Source organism: Panicum hallii, chromosome 5, assembly GCF_002211085.1.
Source record: "Panicum hallii strain FIL2 chromosome 5, PHallii_v3.1, whole genome shotgun sequence".
Lineage (NCBI taxonomy): Eukaryota > Viridiplantae > Streptophyta > Magnoliopsida > Poales > Poaceae > Panicum > Panicum hallii.
This window is the reverse complement of record NC_038046.1, coordinates 58,512,083-58,533,021: the sequence shown is the minus strand read 5'-3', so window position 1 is coordinate 58,533,021 and position 20,939 is coordinate 58,512,083. Positions and strand designations below refer to the sequence as shown.

The following is a 20,939-nucleotide window of genomic DNA, read 5'->3' as shown; positions in this document are numbered from 1 at the left end:
AAAATAAATAATTCAATGTTTGAGCAGCAAGACATCTTTAACTATCTTGTGGATCTTCAGCATGAATCCAGTCCGATCATTAGAAGACACGGACATCAGCGCCAATCAAATGCTCAATACATTGGAAATGCATTTTGGAGTGAAGATCACCTGAGGCTGCCGTACCACTACCAACAATACGAAGCAAATAGACTGAACCAAATGCAATTTTTTTTTTTTGGCATGGAACCGAGCATATTTGGTTCCGCCACAGCATGATACAAAACATCATCATGATATGATGTTACACTTGATTGTTGCTACTGCAATACATTGTATCCAGAAGCACATCAACAATTGGGCGGGTATACAAAGCTTCAGACTACATTACACAACTAGCAGCCTGGGATCAACATACCACCACAAATTACTTGAACTACTACTGAACTTCTGTGTCAAAGCTACCTCCTACATCAGAGCCTAGGTCGCCTATCCATAATTACAGCACAGGTAAACACAGATAGATACTGGAGATACATAGATTAGAACGAATGTTAATCTATGTCAAGTCTCCTGAAAAGGCTTCCGCTTAGTCAGAATCACTGTCATACTCAAGAAAACGATACTCTCTTGGCCCACCAAGCCGAAGTGCTATGGTTCCAGAGTTCTCTTCATGCCACTCAATATGTTCCTTCTCAGCAAGCTCTATAACCTATCACAAACATTTATTTTACAACAATCTCAGACATGGCACATGATAGATCAAAGAAAAGTTTAGATTGTACACAGTAAAATTCAACTATGCTAAATCAATATAGTAAAATACTGATAGTGCAACTTTTGTGCTAGCCATACAAGACAAATACACAACTTAGTCAACTAAAAGCATGCCACTTCTGTGGCAGAAGCAGCGATCGCCACAATTTGCAAGGCAGGGAATGTGTATTTGTTACCATGGAAATAGAACACAAGAACAAAACCTAACAATACAGAATTACAACTCGAACAGATACTTTCTTACCGATCGCTTTATTTTTCCCTTCCCTGTACCTTCCGAACCACAACCAGTAATAACCCTCAGCAATACAGCTGTTCATAACAAAGGAATAGATAAAACAGAAAAGGCACAGTAAATCATGAGTGACAAATCAATGAGAGAACTGGTAGAGACTACAAATATCCAATCGTGTGTCAGACACTCACATGGCATGCAAATACAAATCATCATGTGAACCTTGAGAAGCTTCATGGCTTGTTGGACATGTTGACCATGCAAGTCGATAGTTACTGTGTTCGTTATATGCTTATTTCTGCAAGAAGAATATTAGCTCTCAGAAGCAAACTACAAAAAGTATTAGAAATAGCGGCACAATTACCTGACTTCAAATATATTCCTGCTGGCCTTCTCATCTTCCATGCGGGCCAGTTCCCGATAATGTTTACCCTGGAATAAATTAAAAAATATTTGAACTCCTGTTGCAATGTATTAATTTTGTTCTATTGGATCATCGTATGTGATGACACAACCAAATACGTGTACACAACCATTAATTTTGTTCTATTGGATAGTTGTTACTTGATAGTGCTGACAGGAGCATTCCAGAATGGGCACTCGTTAGAGACCCAGATATCTAGCCTTTTGTGCAGTAGAAAACAGCATCAACACATTATTTAGAACATCCTTCATCTACCATTTACGATGGAAGATGAAGAACTTCCTTTTCTGTTTCTTTATTGTGACATTTATAGCCCTTGCATATTAAAGTTCAAACTTGCACCTCCTCAGCAAGGTAAGCAGCATATGATTTGTCTCCTTTCGAATATGCGAGGGCAGCCTGTCAGGGAAAAACAAATAGACAATAAGCAATACCAAATAAGGAAACTTGCATCATCAAATTGGCTCAAGCAAAACTCAGCCAAAAAACATACTTTCTGATAGTATTCTTTCATTTTATCATAATGCCTCGCAGCGACACCACGGAACTCCCGATAGCCATCCCCTTAACACAAAGCCATGATTGTTGTATGAGAAATAAAAAAGTGCAATAGCCAATAGGTGAACTAGAAGCATTTAAATTATACCAAGAAAATGCTTTTATATGCAAATGAAGTACGCTCACTGATTACTTAAAAATAAGGAGAAAACAGATACATACACAATCACAATTCAAGGCGTGTTGCACATTAAAAAAATATATCAAGAGCTTGTTTCGACGAAAATGATTACGTCACAAACCATGAATTGAAAGGGAAATTGGAATAATTCACCAATCAATCCCAAGGTATTGAGTCAAAACTCTATTTATCTGTTATGCATTGGGTGATAACAATCAAAGGGAAACTGAATCAACGTAGTTTAGGGTAATTATGCAAAACTTTACATACCAGTTTTAGGCCTTTGTTGATTGTTTGATGTGGCAGTAGAATTGAATGACTGCAGCTTCTTTACTACCTTTTTCCAGTCCATTGAACTTGGCTCATATGTGCGCATTTCAGGAATTTTAAACAGAGAATCCAGGACCTGCTGAGGGTCGGCTTTCACTTCAGTTGACCTCGAAGGCAATGTTGACGAACGTGGAGCCTCCATCACAGCCTTCGCATAGCTATAAAATCAAATACCAATTATGTTATAAATAACAGCCGGTTACACAAAATGGAGGAGCAAGCATAAATATAGTTGCAATGACAAACGCCACCAACATCTCAGAAATAACTAGCTGTACTATTGAAATCAACTATTGTTAGGTAATAAAGTGTGACCGCAGCATGTTTGTGGTGCAAGGGATCACTGAGGTCTGCTCATAAAGTAAAATGGTCACCAGGCAATGAAGATAAATAAAGTGTGGCCACAGTAAACTGATGGCTCAAGGGATAATTGAAGCTTTCTAAGAGATAATAAGAGCCACTATGCAGCAATACCTATCTGATGGCACATAAATTTAATGCATAAATGGTGCTGTTATATAACCTCAGTTGTATAGTATACATAGCATAATTTAATAGGAAGATATGAAGTAAACACCACCAATACAGATGTAGCCCTATCATGTAGCTCTGAGACAGGGAGAATGATCGCTAGAGCCCATGAATGTCACTATGGGATGTGCAGAGTCAATGATCACTTCAATGTCACCATCATAGTAGAATCATAAATAGGAGTTGAGGTAGTTATTCAATTTGGAGGGATGACAAGACCAAAACACCAAAGTCACAACGGGTTGAGATGTGGCAGTGAACTAGATATTTCTCAAGATGAGGGGGGACTGGGGAGACAAAGGTGATTTTGAAACAAATATCCATGGTTATTATTGGGGTAATGCAAACTAGACAACAATGGTGGTGACAATCCAGGGGTGCATAATGGCTTGTGGGTGGATTCAGAGGATACTTGCTCAAGATGAATTCTTTATAATCATAAACACCATTTCATAATCACCAAGGCAATCCCCATGAACAGCAACTACACCTATGGTTTCTGGAAACTAGATCCTCCTAGGAGTTAATCTTTATAACCAGTCCAGAACACTGCCATGCAACAGTCCATCAGGCAAAAACATATCTAATACAAGATCAAAAATACAAATGAAAAAATCCCGAGTGAAACACTATTTTTGTATATAATTCTAACAATATTGCTTGCACACTCCATGTATACACAAACAAGACATGAGTGAAGCAAAACAAATTGAAAGAAGCAAGACAGGTCTGTAAACTGAACATATGGCCAGATCACTAGGCGGAATTGGCTCACCTGAACTGGGATTCGTCCCATAGGAACTCATGTCCTAATTCAGACTGGAGACTAGTGTTGGATACCTGATCCATCAACTGAGTATAAAATTATAATATTAGAATCTAATATTTACAAAAGGATTCATAAGAGAATATAACAACATATTGACCACAAGAAGAAATCAGGAACATGAAACGCCATTTAAGTTAGGATTTTTATCAGTTCCAAAGTGAACACAAATTGCTTGAGACAAAGGGTCAAAGTGAATAGCATAGCTAAAAAGGTCCCATTTTCTTTTCTGCTAAAATTGCTATAATTTGGAACGAAGGCAACCACAAGTAACCGATAATGTTTAGCAACATAGCTTCGAACTGCAAGTTGAAGTTAATATATGACAAAATGGCGTGTATTATAACACCCGTACCTGCGAAATACTAAATATGTTTTCTTGTTTCAGACATCGAAATGATAACAAAACATAGACATTTGATCACTTTTTCAGATTGTGCTAGTGATGGTTCTGAAAACAAAAATGATAGGGAAAACATTTCTGATGGAAAAACTAGGGTCATCAGTTCCACCTGACAATATGCTCCCAATTGGCTTGTGTCTGGTCAAAATTTGAGTTCGACCACATGCATTCTGAAACATTTAGCGACAGATGTAGTAATAAATCTATTACAGTACCAATTCATTTTAAGTAAAATATTTTTTGTACTGAACTCATTAATTTCTAACATAGCACTGAAAAAGGTTAATTTCAACTTCATTTTTTTCTAAAATAATTTTTCTGCCGCTGAATTTATTTATTTATAACATATATAGCACTGAAAAAGGTAATTTCAATTTGATGGGCCAAAATATCAATGCATATCTTTCGCATCCAAGACTACAAGAATTAAATTAAAACTGTGCTAAGCAAATAACAAATACCTGGCGTGGACTTCTTGCATTGCCTGCAGGCAGGTTGTCTACGGATTGCCCATTTCCAGGGAACATAGTCAGATGCCGAGTGCCGTTCCTTCCAGCATTTGGATGTTGTGTTCCCATGTTTTGGACGGAAGACACCCCAGAGATATCAAGCAATGCATCCAAAGCCTGAAAGCACTTCCATTAGTGCAACGGCACAAACCAAAAGAATACCATCCATTCAGAACATAAAACAGGGGATTAGCTCTCGGCAGGCTTTTGGGTATGTTTTAGTGAGAAGGTTAAGGTCCATGCACGACACAGAAAATTTTACAGTTTCGTAAAGAATTGTAGATTGCTCCTTAAGCCCGAAGAACTGTATAGGGAATCCCCCAAAAATAACAAAAGGAAGATTAAAGATAAACAAATAAAACCATGAATGTCTGATCGGATAAAATAAAAAAACCAAGATAAACCTCTTCATAAATCATTTACCAAAAGTGAAAGGCCAGTTGATATGAACAGTTAAAATATTTTTTCACGGACTAAAGAACCAAAGAACTTTGGCATCACAGTGATAGTCACTGGGGCATATAGTGAATTGGTATTAAAACGTCAAGGAATATTAGACTTGTACCAGACTGACAGATTAAAGAAAACTCTTACAAAACCAAGCAACAAATAAACTAGAATTAGCAGTATCAGGCATATCAATAATTGAGGAGTGTCCTGAATAGCAGCAGCTAGCTTGCAACAGCCACATATGTACACAACTAACATATCAAGGGCACTAACACAAAGGACTGTTGTACTACATAGTATCCACCCGGATACAAAGGCTACTTCCAGAACCATATCTTAACAGGCCTGACCAATGAAATGTACTGATTAAGGGCAAAATGAACCACCGGTTAACACCTAGAACAGGGAAGTTTCTACTTAATACAATACGTGAGATGGGATTCTATTAAAATTCGATGAATGGAAACCCAGTTCAAAATCACTGGGAAATGCACCCGATAATATAAATGATTACCTTCTCAACATCATACCCATACTGACCTGCAAATGGACCAAATAAAAATATAATCATAAGAGATTCGTACCGATAAGGTAAATATCCAATTGGCAGGCAAGTTGTAGAAATAGAACAATTGTAAGAAGCAAATTTCAATATACTCAAATTGATTTCATTCGAAAGCACAGTATTTAGATGTGAAAAAAGTATAGCACACCTCAAACTTAAAAAACTCGACTCATCCAATCATAACACTCAAAGGAGTCCATAGGATTCAGGACAAGTATAAAAATGCAGTAGTTTTGCATACAAAGAGATGGAATCATATAACTCCTGTAACAAAAAATGGAATCTTTCAGTTGACAAAAACATTATCCAGTCTTCCAATAAATGTATAATACAAAAAGAAAAAAAAGCAAACTTTCTCCTTCAAATCCAAATGTATGTTCAGCAAGTAAGGCTGAAATACATGTTTCCCTACAAGCAAGCCAGCAATCCACTTAACTGGGTATTACAGAACCTTGGCCTTGCTCTACTTTCTCTGAGCTTCACGAGTCCTTTCACATGATCGATTGAAAATCCAATCCTCTGAAATGACCTTGACCAAAGGACTTCCCGCTCAAAGCCATCATCTTTACCTTGTTCACTGAATACATCGGCAATGTAAGTGGCATCGCTCAATCAATTCGCCACACACTACGAGGGAGGCGGGCAATTAGGCAGCCTACTGCTCCTTGATATTCAATTTGATCATGGCAAAACACAACCCTACTAACAGATCAAACCCTCAAGTGGCCTTGTAACCTCAATCATTTCCCAACTTAACAGACAAAAAAATGATTCCAATGCAAGTTTGAATGGCAAGAGTCAAAAGACAAATTTTTTACAAGATTTTTGTTGAAAATTTGATGTAATTGACGCTTATACTGTTTTTTTTCACTCTTAATAGAACCTACATCTAAGCAGAAAAGATGCCCAAAAATGTCGTCTTTTGAACCTTACTCATTCATTTCGTAAGGGAATAGGGCTTCTTGATTCACGGCACCAAATTCCACTCAAATGGCAGTCAAGGCACGACATTCTGAATAGAAAAAACCAGCAAGAGAAAAGTCTCACCCAGCACGTCTCTGACCACACCCATGCCAAGCTCGGAATTATCTCCGAGCATGGAGCACAGGAACTGCTCGGCCTCTTCCACACTGTACTTGCGGGCACCAGACCCGCTATCTCTCTCCTCATCCCTAACCTTCCATGCATTTGGCGCGCTCACAGGAGGAGTAGCGGGCCGGGTGTAGTCCTTGCCAATGACGTCCGCGACCATGCCAGTCGCGGCAACCGCAACCCTCTTGGGCCTCCGACCAGCCTTCCTTCCACCAGATCCACTGCGCGGCGAGAGATCCGGCGGCGGCGGAGGCTGCGGGGCCGGCTGCGGGGGCTGCGGCGGTTGCGTGTCCTGCGTGGAGCCCAGGATACCAGCCGCCAGGAAGGGGTCCCCGCCGGCCTCGCGGTAGGCGGAGTCGACCTGGTCGATGGTGGCGCTGGCGAAGGCGTCGAGCAGCCACGCGAGGTCCCGCCGCTCCTCCCCCGCGGCCGACGAGGACGCGGTGGACCCGGACGACGAGAAGGCTGAGAAGGATGACGTCGAGGCGGTTCCCGAGCAACTTGCGGTGAAGGAGGCCGACGTGAACGTCGAGGCCTCGCAGCTGCTGCTGGACTCCGTCTCCGAAACGGCCGCTGCTAGGGTTAGGGTTTCGGGCCCCGGTGACCTGGCCTCCGAATCCGCCACCCCCTCCGCCGGCGCCGCTTCCGCCGCCGCAGCCGCCGGCGGCGAGGGCTTCTTCTTCTTCTTGGACTTCTTCTTGGACGCCGACGGTTTCATCGCGCCGGTAGCCGTCGCTCCCCCTTCGCCCTCCTCGCCTTTTCCCTATTCTCCTCTCCGTTTTGGCGTCGCTCGAAGGGGGGTTTTCGACTTTCGATTGCGATCGATTTCCGCAATTTTTTCAGTCGTGGGGAAGATGGGGAGGACAAAAGAGAAGGCGAGAGGAGGAGCCACGCGGACTCGAGGGAGATGGGCGGCGGGGGCGGTGGGCCCGCCAGGAACGCCCCGGCCGATGTCATGTGGGGCACGTAGGTAGGGGCCCCGCCTGTCATTGAGGAGGCTCTGGTGCCGACGGATGGACACGGTTGGCAAGAGGGGCTTTTTCTTGGACTGGTAGGTAGGGTCGGCCGGCCAGACAGCAAGCAGATCCCGCGCCGGTTGGGAACGGATTTTCCAAGGTCCACGCGATCCAAACATTCAATGCCGCGTAATGCTCTTGTTGGGCTTCCATTTCCCTGGCCCATCCAGCCCGCTTACACGTGACCTTACCCTAACCCCCTCTCCGGTCTCAAGCGCGTATAGCCTCCGCCGCCGGCGACCATTTCGCACGCTGCCAAGCTAGCTTCCCCCGGCCGCCACGATGTCGTCGGAGCCTCCGCCCACCGCCGCCTCCGCCTCCGCGTCCGCGCCGGATGAACTCGCGGCTGACCTCTCCGCCGCCACCCTCAGCAAGAAGCAGCAGAAGAAGGACGCCAGGAAGGCGGAGAAGGCCGAGAAGGCGGCGCAGCGCCAGCAGCAGCAGCAGCAGCCGGCCGACGCCGAGGACCCCTTTGCGGCGAACTACGGCGATGTCCCCGTCGAGGAGATCCAGTCCAAGGTCATCTCCGGCCGCTCGTGGACCAAGATCGGCGACCTCGACGCCGACGCGGCGGGCCGCTCCGTGCTTATTCGCGGGGCCACGCAGGCTATCCGTCCGGTGAGCAAGAAGATGGCCTTCGTCGTCCTTCGCCAGAGCATGAGCACCGTGCAGTGCGTGCTCGTCGCCACCGCCGACGCCGGCGTCAGCACGCAGATGGTGCGCTTCGCCACCGCCCTCAGCAAGGAGTCTATCGTCGACGTTGAGGGCGTCGTTTCCCTCCCCAAGGAGCCCCTCAAGGCCACGACACAGCAGGTTCGTTCGACTCGTATCCTGTTCTGTAATTCACTCATGCAATTCCTGCCACCACAAAACAGGAAAACTCGCACCAACTGATTTGATGCGTATTGTTCTTATTATTGCAACCTTGTGACCCTAGGAAGATAAATTAACATGGGATGGCTGTGGTGTTTGTACACACATGCTGAATTTGCTGTCAAGATAAATTAAGTTTACTGATCACCTAATTCATACTTCAGACTACTCTGCATGCATGGTTTGTTTCGATCCCTTGACCTGCTCAACTAATCAATGGATTGTCTACGTGGTCGCTTTGGATGTGATTTGCAGGTGGAGATTCAAGTAAGGAAGATATATTGCATCAATAGGGCTGTCCCAACCCTTCCAATTAATCTTGAAGATGCGGCTCGGAGTGAGGCGGAGTTTGAGAAGGCTGAACAGGTATGGCTATGCGATTTACATGCGTTCTGTTCTAAGGAAGCACGTGATTTTGTGCTCAATTTTTCTGTCCATGATGTTTAGTTTCATATTGAATTTTAAGTGATGGTTGCTGTGATTGAAGGCTGGAGAAAAGCTTGTTCGTGTTGGTCAAGATACCCGCTTGAACTACAGAGCTATCGATCTACGAACACCCGCGAACCAAGCAATATTCCGGATCCAGTGTCAAGTCGAAAACGTGGGTGTTTGATATTACATGTATTATTGTTAGTTTGTTACTATTCATGTATGTATTATGCTGCATCAGATATAGCAGCATACTATATAATTTGTGGTTCAGCTATTAAGTTAGCATTGTTCTTCTTTTATTGACTAAAGTGAGTCTGCTAAACCTTCATGCTTCCATGTTAGGATTATAGTCTTCAATAAAAAAAAGTTACTGTTTTTTGGGGGCCAGACTTGAATTGTGCATAAGCTGTTGCTGTTTTTTAGAGGTTCTGATCCGATCAGAGAGCAATTCTAACAAGTGAAATTGCATTCTGTCTGATTGCACTACTTGTGAAACTAATTTTTTGCAATTCAGCATGAATCATTTGCTTTTCAAGACCACTTTTTGTTTTCATTCATATGTCCATCTTATGCCAGTGTTTTTCATGGTTCCAAGCATGTCTATTTTTATACATGTAATATTCTTTGTATTGATTTCTGCATACTTTTCTTCGCTCAATGTATGCAGAAATTCAGGGAATTTTTGTTGTCGAAAGACTTTGTTGGGATCCACACCCCAAAACTGATTTCTGGATCAAGTGAGGGAGGTGCAGCTGTATTCAAGCTTCTGTACAATGGCCAGCCTGCTTGTTTGGCGCAATCTCCTCAGTTGTACAAGCAAATGGCTATATGTGGTGGGTATGAACGTGTATTTGAGGTTGGTCCTGTGTTTAGAGCAGAAAATTCAAACACACACAGGCATCTATGTGAGTTTGTTGGTCTTGATGCTGAAATGGAGATTAAGGAGCATTATTTTGAGGTGAGATTGGAAGAAGAATGTTTTATTTTAATTTACTGAAGCTGTGATGATGAAGTGTTTTTTTACACAGGTTTGCGATATTATAGATGGCTTATTTGTGTCAATATTTAAGCACTTGACCGAAAACTGCAAGAAGGAACTTGAGACAATAAATAGGCAGTATCCATTTGAACCTCTGCAGGTAAAACAATCTTGCTTGTTTTATTGTTTGACTGTGCAATTATCTAGGCTATGTAGCTCGATTGATTGACCTAAATTGTGCTAATTATGTTATGCAGTATCTAGAGAAAACCTTGAAGCTCACTTATGAGGAAGGAATTCAAATGCTGAAGGTACAAACTTGCTGCTACCTCTTGCATAATCTAGGCTTGCTTTGTGTAGCATACGCCATGAAATAAATTTAGTTGCTACTTCATCTGATCACGAATATGAGTCCATATGGCCCTATCACATTTCTACCCAATATAAGCCCATCAACAAATCCAAGGCACCTTTTTATGTAAGCAACTATTTAAATACGCTATCTATGGGGTAAGCATGTCCAATGCATTGGATTAAACTCATCATTCCTGTTGTGCACCTATTTAAATTCACCTATTCAATGAAGTAAACAAACCAACTATCTTATCTGTTGCAATAGTTTAAGGGCAGTAGAGTTTTTCTCCACCCACCTTACTTTATGTGCACATGTTCAATGGATTTATATTAGGGATCAGAGGAAGGAGTCGCTTCTGTCAATTTTATTATAGGCACTAGGCAGAAACTGAATGTTCGCTGATGATTTATCTAATCAACAGGAAGCTGGAACAGAAATCGAGCCTATGGGTGACCTCAATACTGAAGCTGAGAAAAAACTTGGTCGTCTTGTGAAGGAAAAGTATGTAGACTCTACAACGCTACTATATTTCATTATTTTATTAATTTGATAGCATGACTTCCTTTGCTATTTGTAGGTATGGCACCGACTTTTTCATTCTGTACCGCTATCCTTTGGCTGTGCGCCCGTTCTACACCATGCCTTGTTATGACAACCCAGCATACACCAATTCCTTTGATGTCTTCATTCGAGGTAAGGGCTGCAATTATATGTGTTATTACTGACAGTGTATAGTGGTACTAGCAATAAGTATATTTGGGCAAGCCCATTTATTCAATGGGCATATTCCATGCCTTGTTAGTGCTGTAGAGTTTTATATACGTATAGAAATCAGAATGGTTTGGCTTGTGATTACAATTTATACCTGTAAAAATAGGCACTGTTATATCTAAATTGTTAGGAGTTGGGTTGTCTCCTTTGGGTTTTGAGTTTCATAAATAGATTGTCTTAGTTCGAGTGGCGTAGCCAGATGGATATCTTGTGTGTCTGGGCACACCTAGATTTTGCAAATTTAGTTGATGTCAGCTCCGTACATGGCCTAAATTATTTATGATCTAATACTCTGGTGTACTAGTGCACACCTGAAACTTTCTAGCCACGGCACTGCTTAGTGCTCAACATGCACCCTAACTGATAGGGCCTTGTTAAACTTAGCTATTAGGTTTTCTTCATCTTAAAACGTGTTGTTGCTGGACTGCTTTGCTGTATTCCTGCTTTTGCTCCTGGGAAAGTGATTTGACCTTGGTGAATTCATTTCCCTCCATATGACCCATTCACAAGTATTTCTAACATATCCATCAGTTCTAACATTATCAAAGAAGTGAATTTCTTTTGGCACTCTGTATTTGAATATACCTACTCTACTACCCTAGAGTGTATTTGTTTTCACTAACGCAAATTTGCTCGTTCCTTTTGAATTCCAAAGATAATTTGTCAATGTTCAGATAATGAACTGAACCAATCCAACTTGACATGATAGGCGAGGAAATAATTTCTGGAGCACAAAGAATACACACCCCTGAGCTGTTGGCCAAGCGCGCAACGGAGTGCGGAATTGATGTGAGCACCATCTCGGCATACATTGAATCGTTCAGGTATGTTTGTGCCTATACCATGTCCCTAGTCTTGATCAGTCAGTTATTTTCTTTGTCCCTACATTTTGGTACTTATTTTGATATATGTTCACCCCGACCTGTTGTAGCTATGGCGCACCTCCTCATGGTGGTTTCGGAGTGGGCCTGGAGAGAGTGGTAATGCTGTTCTGCGCCCTCAACAACATCAGGAAGACTTCGATGTTCCCCCGCGACCCGCAGAGGCTCGTCCCATAATTTTCTTCTCCCGATGAACACAAGGCTGTGGCCCCGCTCATAGATGGTTTGCCATGCTGTTGCCATCCTCACCAGCCACTGATCTTAGCTACCGAGACCAAGAAACGATGACCTATGTAGCCTGTTCGCTGCGTCGAGACAACGGTTCTGCGACACAATGGACCTCGCATTGACGAGGTCTAGAGCTTTCTGTTAAATTCACAAAGATGCTTGTATGTACTGGATTGCTGGTGGGTGGAGACCCGACAAGGATACGTGCTTTCTCGCTCCTTTCTGGTTTTTTCTGATGTATATTGCACTGGTGCCAATGATTCTTAGTATTTTTTAAGTGTTAGCCTAAACACTAGAGAGTCGTACCGTTTAGCTTTTTATTCGGACTAAATAGCCATTTGAATGGGTTAAACGGTTATTAGATGGAGATAAACTGCTGATTAAATGAATAAATGAACATGGCTAGACACAGTATAGTGTTTACGCGGCGTGTAAATAAGCAAAACGGCCGTTTAGATGAACAGTGATTCTTTTTTCTTTTGAACGGACATGCTCATGATTCTTACGGGCAAGAACGGAATCATCATGTATCTTACCAGACCCACCCACGAGCTTGTATTGCCAGGCCCAACTTGCTATAATGCAATACATACATCGTGTTTGGTACGTGGCAGGGTCGGTTAAGAGTTCTAGGTTTCTATAAACCCCACATCCAGCCAGCAAGAAGCAGCTGAAGAACGCCAGGAAGGCCGAGTGGGCGGCGCAGCGCCAGCAACCGCAACAGCCGATGCAGCAGCATCCGGCGCCGAGGACCCCTTCGCGGCCAACTACGGCGATGCCCCCGTTGAGGAGACCCAGTCCAAGGCCGTCACGGGCCGCTCGTGGACCGAGGTCCGCGACCTCGGCGCCGCGGCGGGCCACTCCGTGCTGGTCCGCGGGTTCGCGCAGCAGGAGATCCGCTCCCTGGGCAGGATGGCGTTCGCCGTGCTGCGCGAGGGCAGGAGCTCCGTGCAGTGCGTGCTCGCCGCCGGCGTCTGCGCGCAGATGGTGGCGTTCGCCAAGTCGCTCACCAGGGAGTCCGTGGTCGACGTCGAGGGCGTCGTCTGCTTCCCCAAGGAGCCAGCCCCTCGTGTGCACCACCCAGCAGGTTCGAGTTGTTGCTTGCTCCGGTCCTTTCGAGTTTGGATTCATTCATGCATGATCCGCCAAACTAATTTTGCGGGTTTGCGGCTGCCCCTAATTTAACCACGCTGCTGGCATGTGTTTCGTGCCACATGGCCCGCATGCAAATCGTACCTGGCTTGCTTGCCTACTGCTTATTTATTTGTTTGTTTAGTACTAGAACAAAGAGCTGAGCATTGTTGCTAAAGGGGTAAAAAATATCTAGGAGAAATCAAATGATGCTAAAAAAAAAAAAGCAGTAACATCCAGAGTCCTCACATGGTTCTATCCGAAGTTAATCCGACAATTCAGGATAGATTACATTGTTTGATCGAGATGAACAAGATCATTATTAGCTTCTTAGCAAGGTAACTCACTATCTCGCAAGAACTTTTAAGTACACAAAAAGAAGAAGAAAAAAACTGGGAGTAGCAAAACCCCTTCTTCCCTCAAGCACATCATTCAGTTAATGAAGACTGCAGTTCAGATTAGAACTCTGCAAAGCAGTATTTCAGTAATGACAAGCGTCAAAATGCTAAACTACATGTAGTCAATGAACAGGGGGCTGTAAGGGATACATACTCAGAGTTCAAATGCCGTGCAAATCCCCTTCATGCAGGGAGGAAAACTAAACAATATATCGGGAACGTGACGGTACTCCATACTGACATGCATGCATGCACTTCAAACTATCGCATGCTTCTGCATATTTGTTTGACCCAAAAATAAGAATGAACGGACGATGGCCTCTGTTTTGGATGCAATTTGCAGGTTGAGATCCAAGTGAGGAAGATCTATTGCATCAACAGGGCTACCCCGACCCTTCCATTTAACCTTGAGGATGCAGCACGGAGCGAGGCGGAATTCGAAAAACCAGTATGTCTTTTGTAGATCCCGTCATTTCCTCTATATTTTTCTCCATGTGGTTGTAGAATTATATTGAGGTTTATTAAGGGATGATTCGTCATTGCTGCTGTTATTGAAGGGTGGACAACAGTTTCCTCATGTTGGCCAGGACACTCGCTTGAATTATAGAGCTCTTGAGCTACGAACACCAGCAAATCAAGCAATATTAAGAATCAGCTCTCAAGTTCAAAGGGTGAGCGTTTGACGTTCTTTAATTTATGTTGAATTCTTAACTTCGTATTTCTTCACTTGGTAGTGGACTCTGCTTCTTATAATAGCATGCTACTTCGTCTGTGGTTTTGCTTGTGGCTTGTACTTTTGTTATTGATTAAAAGTGGTTGCTCAAAACTAGCTAGTTTATGACATTCAGCTCCAACCATTAGTTCCAAAGACCATCTTTGTTTATGTACGTAGTTTGTTGAGGCGCCAGGCATTATACGATTTCGTTAGCATGCAGTGTTTCTATTGCTTTGTTCAACGTATTGCTTTTACTGTATTTTAGACAGAAATTCAGAGAATTTTTGTGGTCAAAAGACTCTGATGAGATACATACCCCAAAACTTCTCGGTGGAGCAAGCGAAGGTGGTGCAGCTGTATTCAAGCTGTTGTATAATGTCCAGCATGCTTGTTTAGCGCAATCTCCTCAGTTACACAAGCAAATGGTCATTGTTGGTGGATGTAGACGTGCATTTGAGGTTGGTCCCGTGTTTAGAGCCGAAACTTCCCGCACACACAGGTATCTCTGCGAGTTTGCTGGTCTTGATGTTGAAATGGAAATCAAGGAGCACTATTTTGAGGTAGGATTTCAAGAACAATGCTTTATCTCATACTGAACAACTAAAGTAGTGATGATTAATTAACTATCAAGAACTGATTCTAAACACAGGTTTGTGATGTTGTAGACGGCTTATTTGTGTCAATATTTAAACATTTGGCTGAAAAGTACAAGGAGGAACTTGAGACAATAAATAGCCAGTACCCGTTTGAACCTCTGAAGGTAGGAATTCTTGCTTGTTCTGTGGTCCTCACTGTGCATTTATGTTGTTTCTGTAGCTCAAGCGATTGTTCCAAATTGTGCTAATATATAATGTCACGCAGTATCTAGAGCAAACCTTGAGGCTCACTTATGAGGAAGGAATGCAAATGTTGAAGGTACGAAGCTGCATTCTCGCATAATTTAGGCTTGCTTTTTGTATAATAACAGCATATACAGCAGATAGCCCTGAAATGTTGATGATTTATGTAATGGACAGGAAGCTGGAACAGAAATCGAGCCTTTGGGGGACCTGAATACTGAAGCTGAGAAAAAAAAACTTGGCCGGCTTGTCAAGGAAAAGCAAGCAAGGCCCAGCAGCCCCTTGTTGTGTTTCAGTATTACTACGTGTATGAGTTCGATATAGCTCAACCTTGTGTGCCATTTGTAGGTACGGCACGGATTTCTTCATTCTCCATCGGTATCCTTCGGCAGTACGACGTCCATTCTACACCATGCCTTGCCACGACAACCCGGCTTACAGCAATTCTTTCGATGTCTTCCTCCGAGGTAATAAGCATTGCATGCAATTGGTCAATGGACTTTAATTTGAGCTGTGTGGGTGTCTAGTAGTGTAACAGATTGATCTCCTTCACCAAGAAGATAATGCATGCACTTGTTCCTCTGTTTCGAAGTCCTAAAACAATTTATCCATGTCCAAATGATACATATACCGGGGATGTTGGCTTGGTGCTCATCTGGGTTCCCTCACGGCCTCACCCCGTTGGGCATTGTTTAGTACATGTACTCCCCCGTTCTACCGTTCCAAATTATAGACTGTTTTAGTATTTCTAGGTACATAGTTTTTGCTATATATATAGATATAATGTACATCTTGATGCATAGTAAAAATTATACACCTAGAAATACTAAAATAACATATAATTTAGAACGGAGAGTTTGGCGCACCTCTTCGTCATGCATGGGGCTGGAGCGAGTGGTGATGCTCATGCGCGGGCGGCCTGGACAACGTCAGGAATAGGATGGGGTGTCCACGTTCCCCTGGCCGTGACCTGAATGCCTCATGCATGGTTGTGTTGTGTCCATCATCAGTTGGCTCAGGATCCTAGTCCACCAATGCAAAACGTCATGGTCGTGTAACGAAGAAAGCAGCTCGGTCTGAATGCAACTGATGCGTTCCATACGCGTACGTGAGCAGAGGACTACTCCACATGGTTCCAGAAACGTCAGCTACTGTAGCTCGTCGATTCCATGAATTGGACGCAACGTCGACGACGCCGGCCAAGTAACACACGAAAGGAAAGGAAAGGAAATGAAGCAATCGACATGCATGCAGCTTATATTAGAGCCTAACCGCAAAACTGGGAGCTAGCTAGTAGTCTGCTACGAGCACGGCCTAGTTCGTCATGTGCAGATAGATCGATTGGTCGTTCCTTTGTTTGCTTGTGTTTCGTGCCATGCTCCGGCTGGACACGCGTACGTACGTGGACACTTGTCTGTGTGATAAAGGTGCTCAGTTCCTCCGTCCAACTTGGCACGCACGCGATCTCGACTCCCTTGTGATTGCGACGGCGTTGGCGTTGGATCGTTGGACCACTTCCCGTTGGTGTTTGATGAAGGTGACGGACAAGGAACGGATGGGTCCTGTCCCGTGTCCTCTCCTCTGTTTCCTTTGGTGGCGAGCAGAGCAGAAGCTATGCCAAGATGATCCATCAGCCGATGCGGAACCCGCCGCCGGCGCCGCGCGCCTCGTGACCGGACCGGCGGCATGGGCATGCACCAGCAGCCACCGTGGCGGCAGCATCTGCTTCTCATGTCCGGCTGACGCGGTCACACGAGCTACGCCCGCGCCCACACGCAAGGCAAAAGCCCTCCCGGTTCTCGCGCTTGGCCGCTTCCTTGGCGCCAACCCCGCCGCCCGCCCACAAATACCGCCTGCCACGCCATTCGCGGCGCCCGCCTCCCTGTCCCCTCCGTCGTCTCAGGCAGGCAGGCAGCCATCGCCACCACCTCCTCCCTCTCCACTTCCCCTCCCCGCCGATCCAGATCCCCCACGCGCCCACCAGAGCAGCGCGTTCGGGTACGCCGTCTCTGTCGTTAGCTCCTTCCAAGGCCGCCGCGCCTTTTGTTCGATCTCGATCCGTCCATTCACGGGTGCGCCATCGATCCGGCTCGCGCCGTCCGTGCGGCAGGACGACCCATCGGACCCATCCCATCGCGTCCGGCCCTTGGATGGTCGCTGGAGCTGCAGGCGCGCACATCCAGCGACGGCGGCGATGGAGTTCTGGCCGGAGTTCCTGGCGACCAGCGGCGGGCGCGAGTTCGTGGCCGGCGGGGTCGGCGGCATGGCCGGCGTGCTGGCGGGCCACCCGCTCGACACGCTCCGCATCCGCCTGCAGCAGCCGCCCCCGCCCGTCAGCCCCGGGATCGTCGACGCGCCCAGCCGCCCGCCCTCCGGCGCGCGCCTGCTCCGCGGCATCCTCCGCGCCGAGGGACCCGCCGCGCTCTACCGCGGCATGGCCGCGCCCCTCGCCTCCGTCGCCTTCCAGGTCAGTGACTCAGTGCTGCTGCTACAATCCGCGTGGATTCCCGGGACCTCGCCGTGGATTCTTTCGATTCGTCTTCCTTTTTCGTATCGGCTGGCTACTTCGATCGATCCATCGCTTTCGGAAACAAACAAGAAAATGCGACACCGAAATCCATGGCGCGACGCACTCACGACTCGCGAGCTAGCAATCTGGGCACGGCACCACTTACCGTCTCACTCACTGAAAAAAGATGTAGCGAAAACTTTCACCTTGCTTGCTTGTCGCGTTTGAACTCTTTTGTGCTGCTACTTTCTCATTTTTGTGCCTCACCTGTCCTTGCTTTTCTTTCCATGTCTCCCTAAGATCGCGCTAGAAAACAACGACTGCTGTCGCACATCAATTCAGAAAAGACGTGGGCAAACGGTCGTCTTATCTCGGTGGAGTGAGCGGATCACCAACAAAAACCTGACGAAAATAGCTGCATTTCTCCAAGTTCGGGGTCTTGAGACGCAATGGCACCCAGCGCCAGCAGCATTCCGGGGCAGATTCGGATCCATCCTTTGGGTTTAACCTCTGACGAAATGCTGCGACCTGCACCGGGCAAAAGCCAAACGGTGATGGTCCTCTTCCTCTCTCTCACATGCTTTGCTTCGGTGCACTGTTGCTCTGTGCCCGCTGCTTCTTGGAGGGGGGGCTCTCACATGGTCTGAGTGTGGCCTCTCCACAATGCCAGGAACGTACGCCCGACGCACATGCGTCGCGTTTGCACCACGTACCTTTGCGTGGTACTGCTGCCTCTGACGCCCAACGTCGGCCGACTGCCTACTTCGTTGTTTAGCTTGGCAGACTCGCAAATCTGCGAAAGATCTTAGTTGACCTTGGTGCCTGTGCAAATCGCAAGGGATATTATCAGTATAGAGATATCTTTTCACTTCGGATACGTTATAGTTTAGTAGATTTTTCCTTGAATCAGTAAGCTTTGATTTAATTTTTTTCCAAAGCAATCAGCAGATCGCCAGAGGAGTACTGAGTACATCATATTCTAGATGTACGTTGAATCAGCCGGATATCTTTTTTTTCTGTGAGAAATCGGCAGGATATTTGCAATTTATTATTTTAATACTGAAAAACAGCACCTTCTTTGTTGGATGACTAGAATCCAGAGCACAATTCCAATCCTAGCCATACAATGCCTCAGAGCTGAAATGCTCTCTGTTTGCTGTCTCATTGCAGAATGCGATGGTGTTCCAAGTCTACGCGATCCTGTCCCGGTCGCTCGGCCAAGAGAGCTCCACCTCCGAGCCTCCTTCCTACTCGAGCGTGGCCCTCGCCGGCGTCGGCACGGGGGCGCTGCAGACGCTCATCCTGTCCCCCGTCGAGCTCGTCAAGATCAGGCTGCAGCTGGAGGCGGCGGGGCACAAGCACCGGCGCCCGGGCGACCACCACGGCCCCGTGGACATGGCCCGCGACATCTTCCGGCGGGAGGGCCTCCGCGGCATCTACCGCGGGCTCACGGTGACCGCGCTCCGCGACGCGCCAGCGCACGGCGTCTACTTCTGGACGTACGAGTACGCCCGGGAGCGGCTGCACCCGGGGTGCCGGCGCGGCGGCGGCGAGAGCCTGGCGACGATGCTCGTGTCCGGCGGCATCGCTGGCGTCGCCAGCTGGGTCTGCTGCTACCCGCTGGACGTGGTGAAGTCGCGGCTGCAGGCGTCCCCGGCCGCCAGGTACCGCGGCGTCGTCGACTGCTTCCGGAGAAGCGTCCGGGAGGAGGGGCTCCCCGTGCTGTGGCGCGGCCTGGGCACCGCCGTGGCGCGAGCGTTCGTCGTCAACGGCGCCATCTTCTCGGCGTACGAGCTGGCCCTGCGGTTCTTGGGCAGCGGCAACGGCAACGGCCAGAGGATGGTCATGGAGGAGAACTGAACCGAGCCGTGCCGGATTCGACGCAGATCATGCTACCATTGATGCAACTGCGTCGATTAGTAAGACCATCGGAGCTGCTTGCAGCGGCGTGGCTGCTGCGTTGTACATAGGCTAGTAGTGTCCATTGGGATTTGGGAGTGGTTTGGGGGGTCTCATCATCTCATGCCATTTCAGCGAGCTGAGATCGATCCAGAGTATCATAGCGCTGCAAGATTCATACAGATTGGCACCATATGCATGCCTCCTGATGACGGCGATCAATTCCCTAATATATGGGGAAATATAATGTACATATATCTTGGTGTTTTGCTATGACAGAAGATACATGAACATCAGTGAGACAGTGACCAGCTGTTCACATATATCGATAGAAGGGATGCATGGAAAACACCAGAACTGTTCCTGTATGCTGCTTTCTGTCAGGGAAAGAAAGAGCAGGTGGGGATTCCGATTCCAAGAGCGTGTTTGTTTACTGCCAGATCCATCGTATGAAAGAGAATTGTGTCATTTAGAAATATTAAATAAAGTCTAATTACAAAACTTTTTGCACAGATGGGTGCTAATTTGCGAGACAAATTTAATGAGTCTAATTAATCCATAATTTGCCACAGTGATACTACAGTAATCATCCGCTGATCATGGACTAATATACCTCATTAGATTCGTCTCGCGAATTAGCACTGGGGTTCTGCAATTAGTTTTATAATTAGACTTTATTTAATACTTCTAAATGATAAGATTCTCTTTGATGTGATCTCTCTAAACTTTAGACTCCAGGAAACGAACACACCTCGAGACAGAATTCCGCTGATCAGGGGTCCCGGACCACTGGAGGAACCGGAGAACGTTGCTGCTGTCATGCAACCTTTTGTATGAGCCGATGTCACGTAGTACCATTGGATGTTGACTTCAAATAATAATAAAGAAAAGTACGGTGTGTTATCATGGAAATTTTGGAATCGTCTTGTACGGATAGGCAGAGCAGCTCATCATTGGTCGCTCCAAATACTCCTATTATCCAAGGATCTACTACAAAACCCGTGTATGGTCCCAGATAATATAAGAAACTGCTTATGGTTTTGAATCCAAATCTTTAGTGAGCCTCTTTTAGTCTTATCGGAGAGGTTCCTTGATCCACATCCTGTCTTATTT

The 20,939-nt window shown here is 45.7% G+C and overlaps 3 protein-coding genes and 1 pseudogene across 3 annotated transcripts; 3 read left to right on the top strand and 1 right to left on the bottom strand.

The window, feature by feature from the left end:
- Positions 1–193: 193 nt before the first annotated feature.
- LOC112893366 (SMR domain-containing protein At5g58720) lies at positions 194–7,651 on the bottom strand. Its single transcript, XM_025960656.1, has 11 exons — positions 6,756–7,651; positions 5,658–5,683; positions 4,646–4,810; positions 3,731–3,807; positions 2,365–2,582; positions 1,909–1,979; positions 1,758–1,814; positions 1,356–1,423; positions 1,183–1,289; positions 1,001–1,068; positions 194–691 (listed from the first exon to the last, which is right to left on the bottom strand). Exons 1-11 carry the CDS (start codon positions 7,516–7,518, stop codon positions 569–571), a joined length of 1,743 nt encoding a protein of 580 aa, XP_025816441.1. The 5' UTR covers positions 7,519–7,651; the 3' UTR covers positions 194–568.
- Positions 7,652–7,988: 337 nt separating this feature from the next.
- Positions 7,989–12,614, top strand: LOC112894537 (aspartate--tRNA ligase 2, cytoplasmic-like). Its single transcript, XM_025962285.1, has 10 exons — positions 7,989–8,629; positions 8,945–9,055; positions 9,177–9,290; positions 9,789–10,079; positions 10,150–10,260; positions 10,358–10,411; positions 10,877–10,956; positions 11,033–11,148; positions 11,936–12,050; positions 12,158–12,614. Exons 1-10 carry the CDS (start codon positions 8,099–8,101, stop codon positions 12,282–12,284), a joined length of 1,650 nt encoding a protein of 549 aa, XP_025818070.1. The 5' UTR covers positions 7,989–8,098; the 3' UTR covers positions 12,285–12,614.
- Positions 12,615–13,047: 433 nt separating this feature from the next.
- Positions 13,048–15,879, top strand: LOC112891889 (annotated as a pseudogene).
- Positions 15,880–16,741: 862 nt separating this feature from the next.
- On the top strand, positions 16,742–20,149 carry LOC112891888 (protein MITOFERRINLIKE 1, chloroplastic). The gene is made up of 2 exons (XM_025958889.1): positions 16,742–17,885; positions 19,098–20,149. The coding sequence occupies exons 1-2, from the start codon at positions 16,794–16,796 to the stop codon at positions 19,785–19,787; spliced, it is 1,782 nt and encodes a 593-aa protein (XP_025814674.1). The 5' UTR covers positions 16,742–16,793; the 3' UTR covers positions 19,788–20,149.
- Positions 20,150–20,939: the final 790 nt, after the last annotated feature.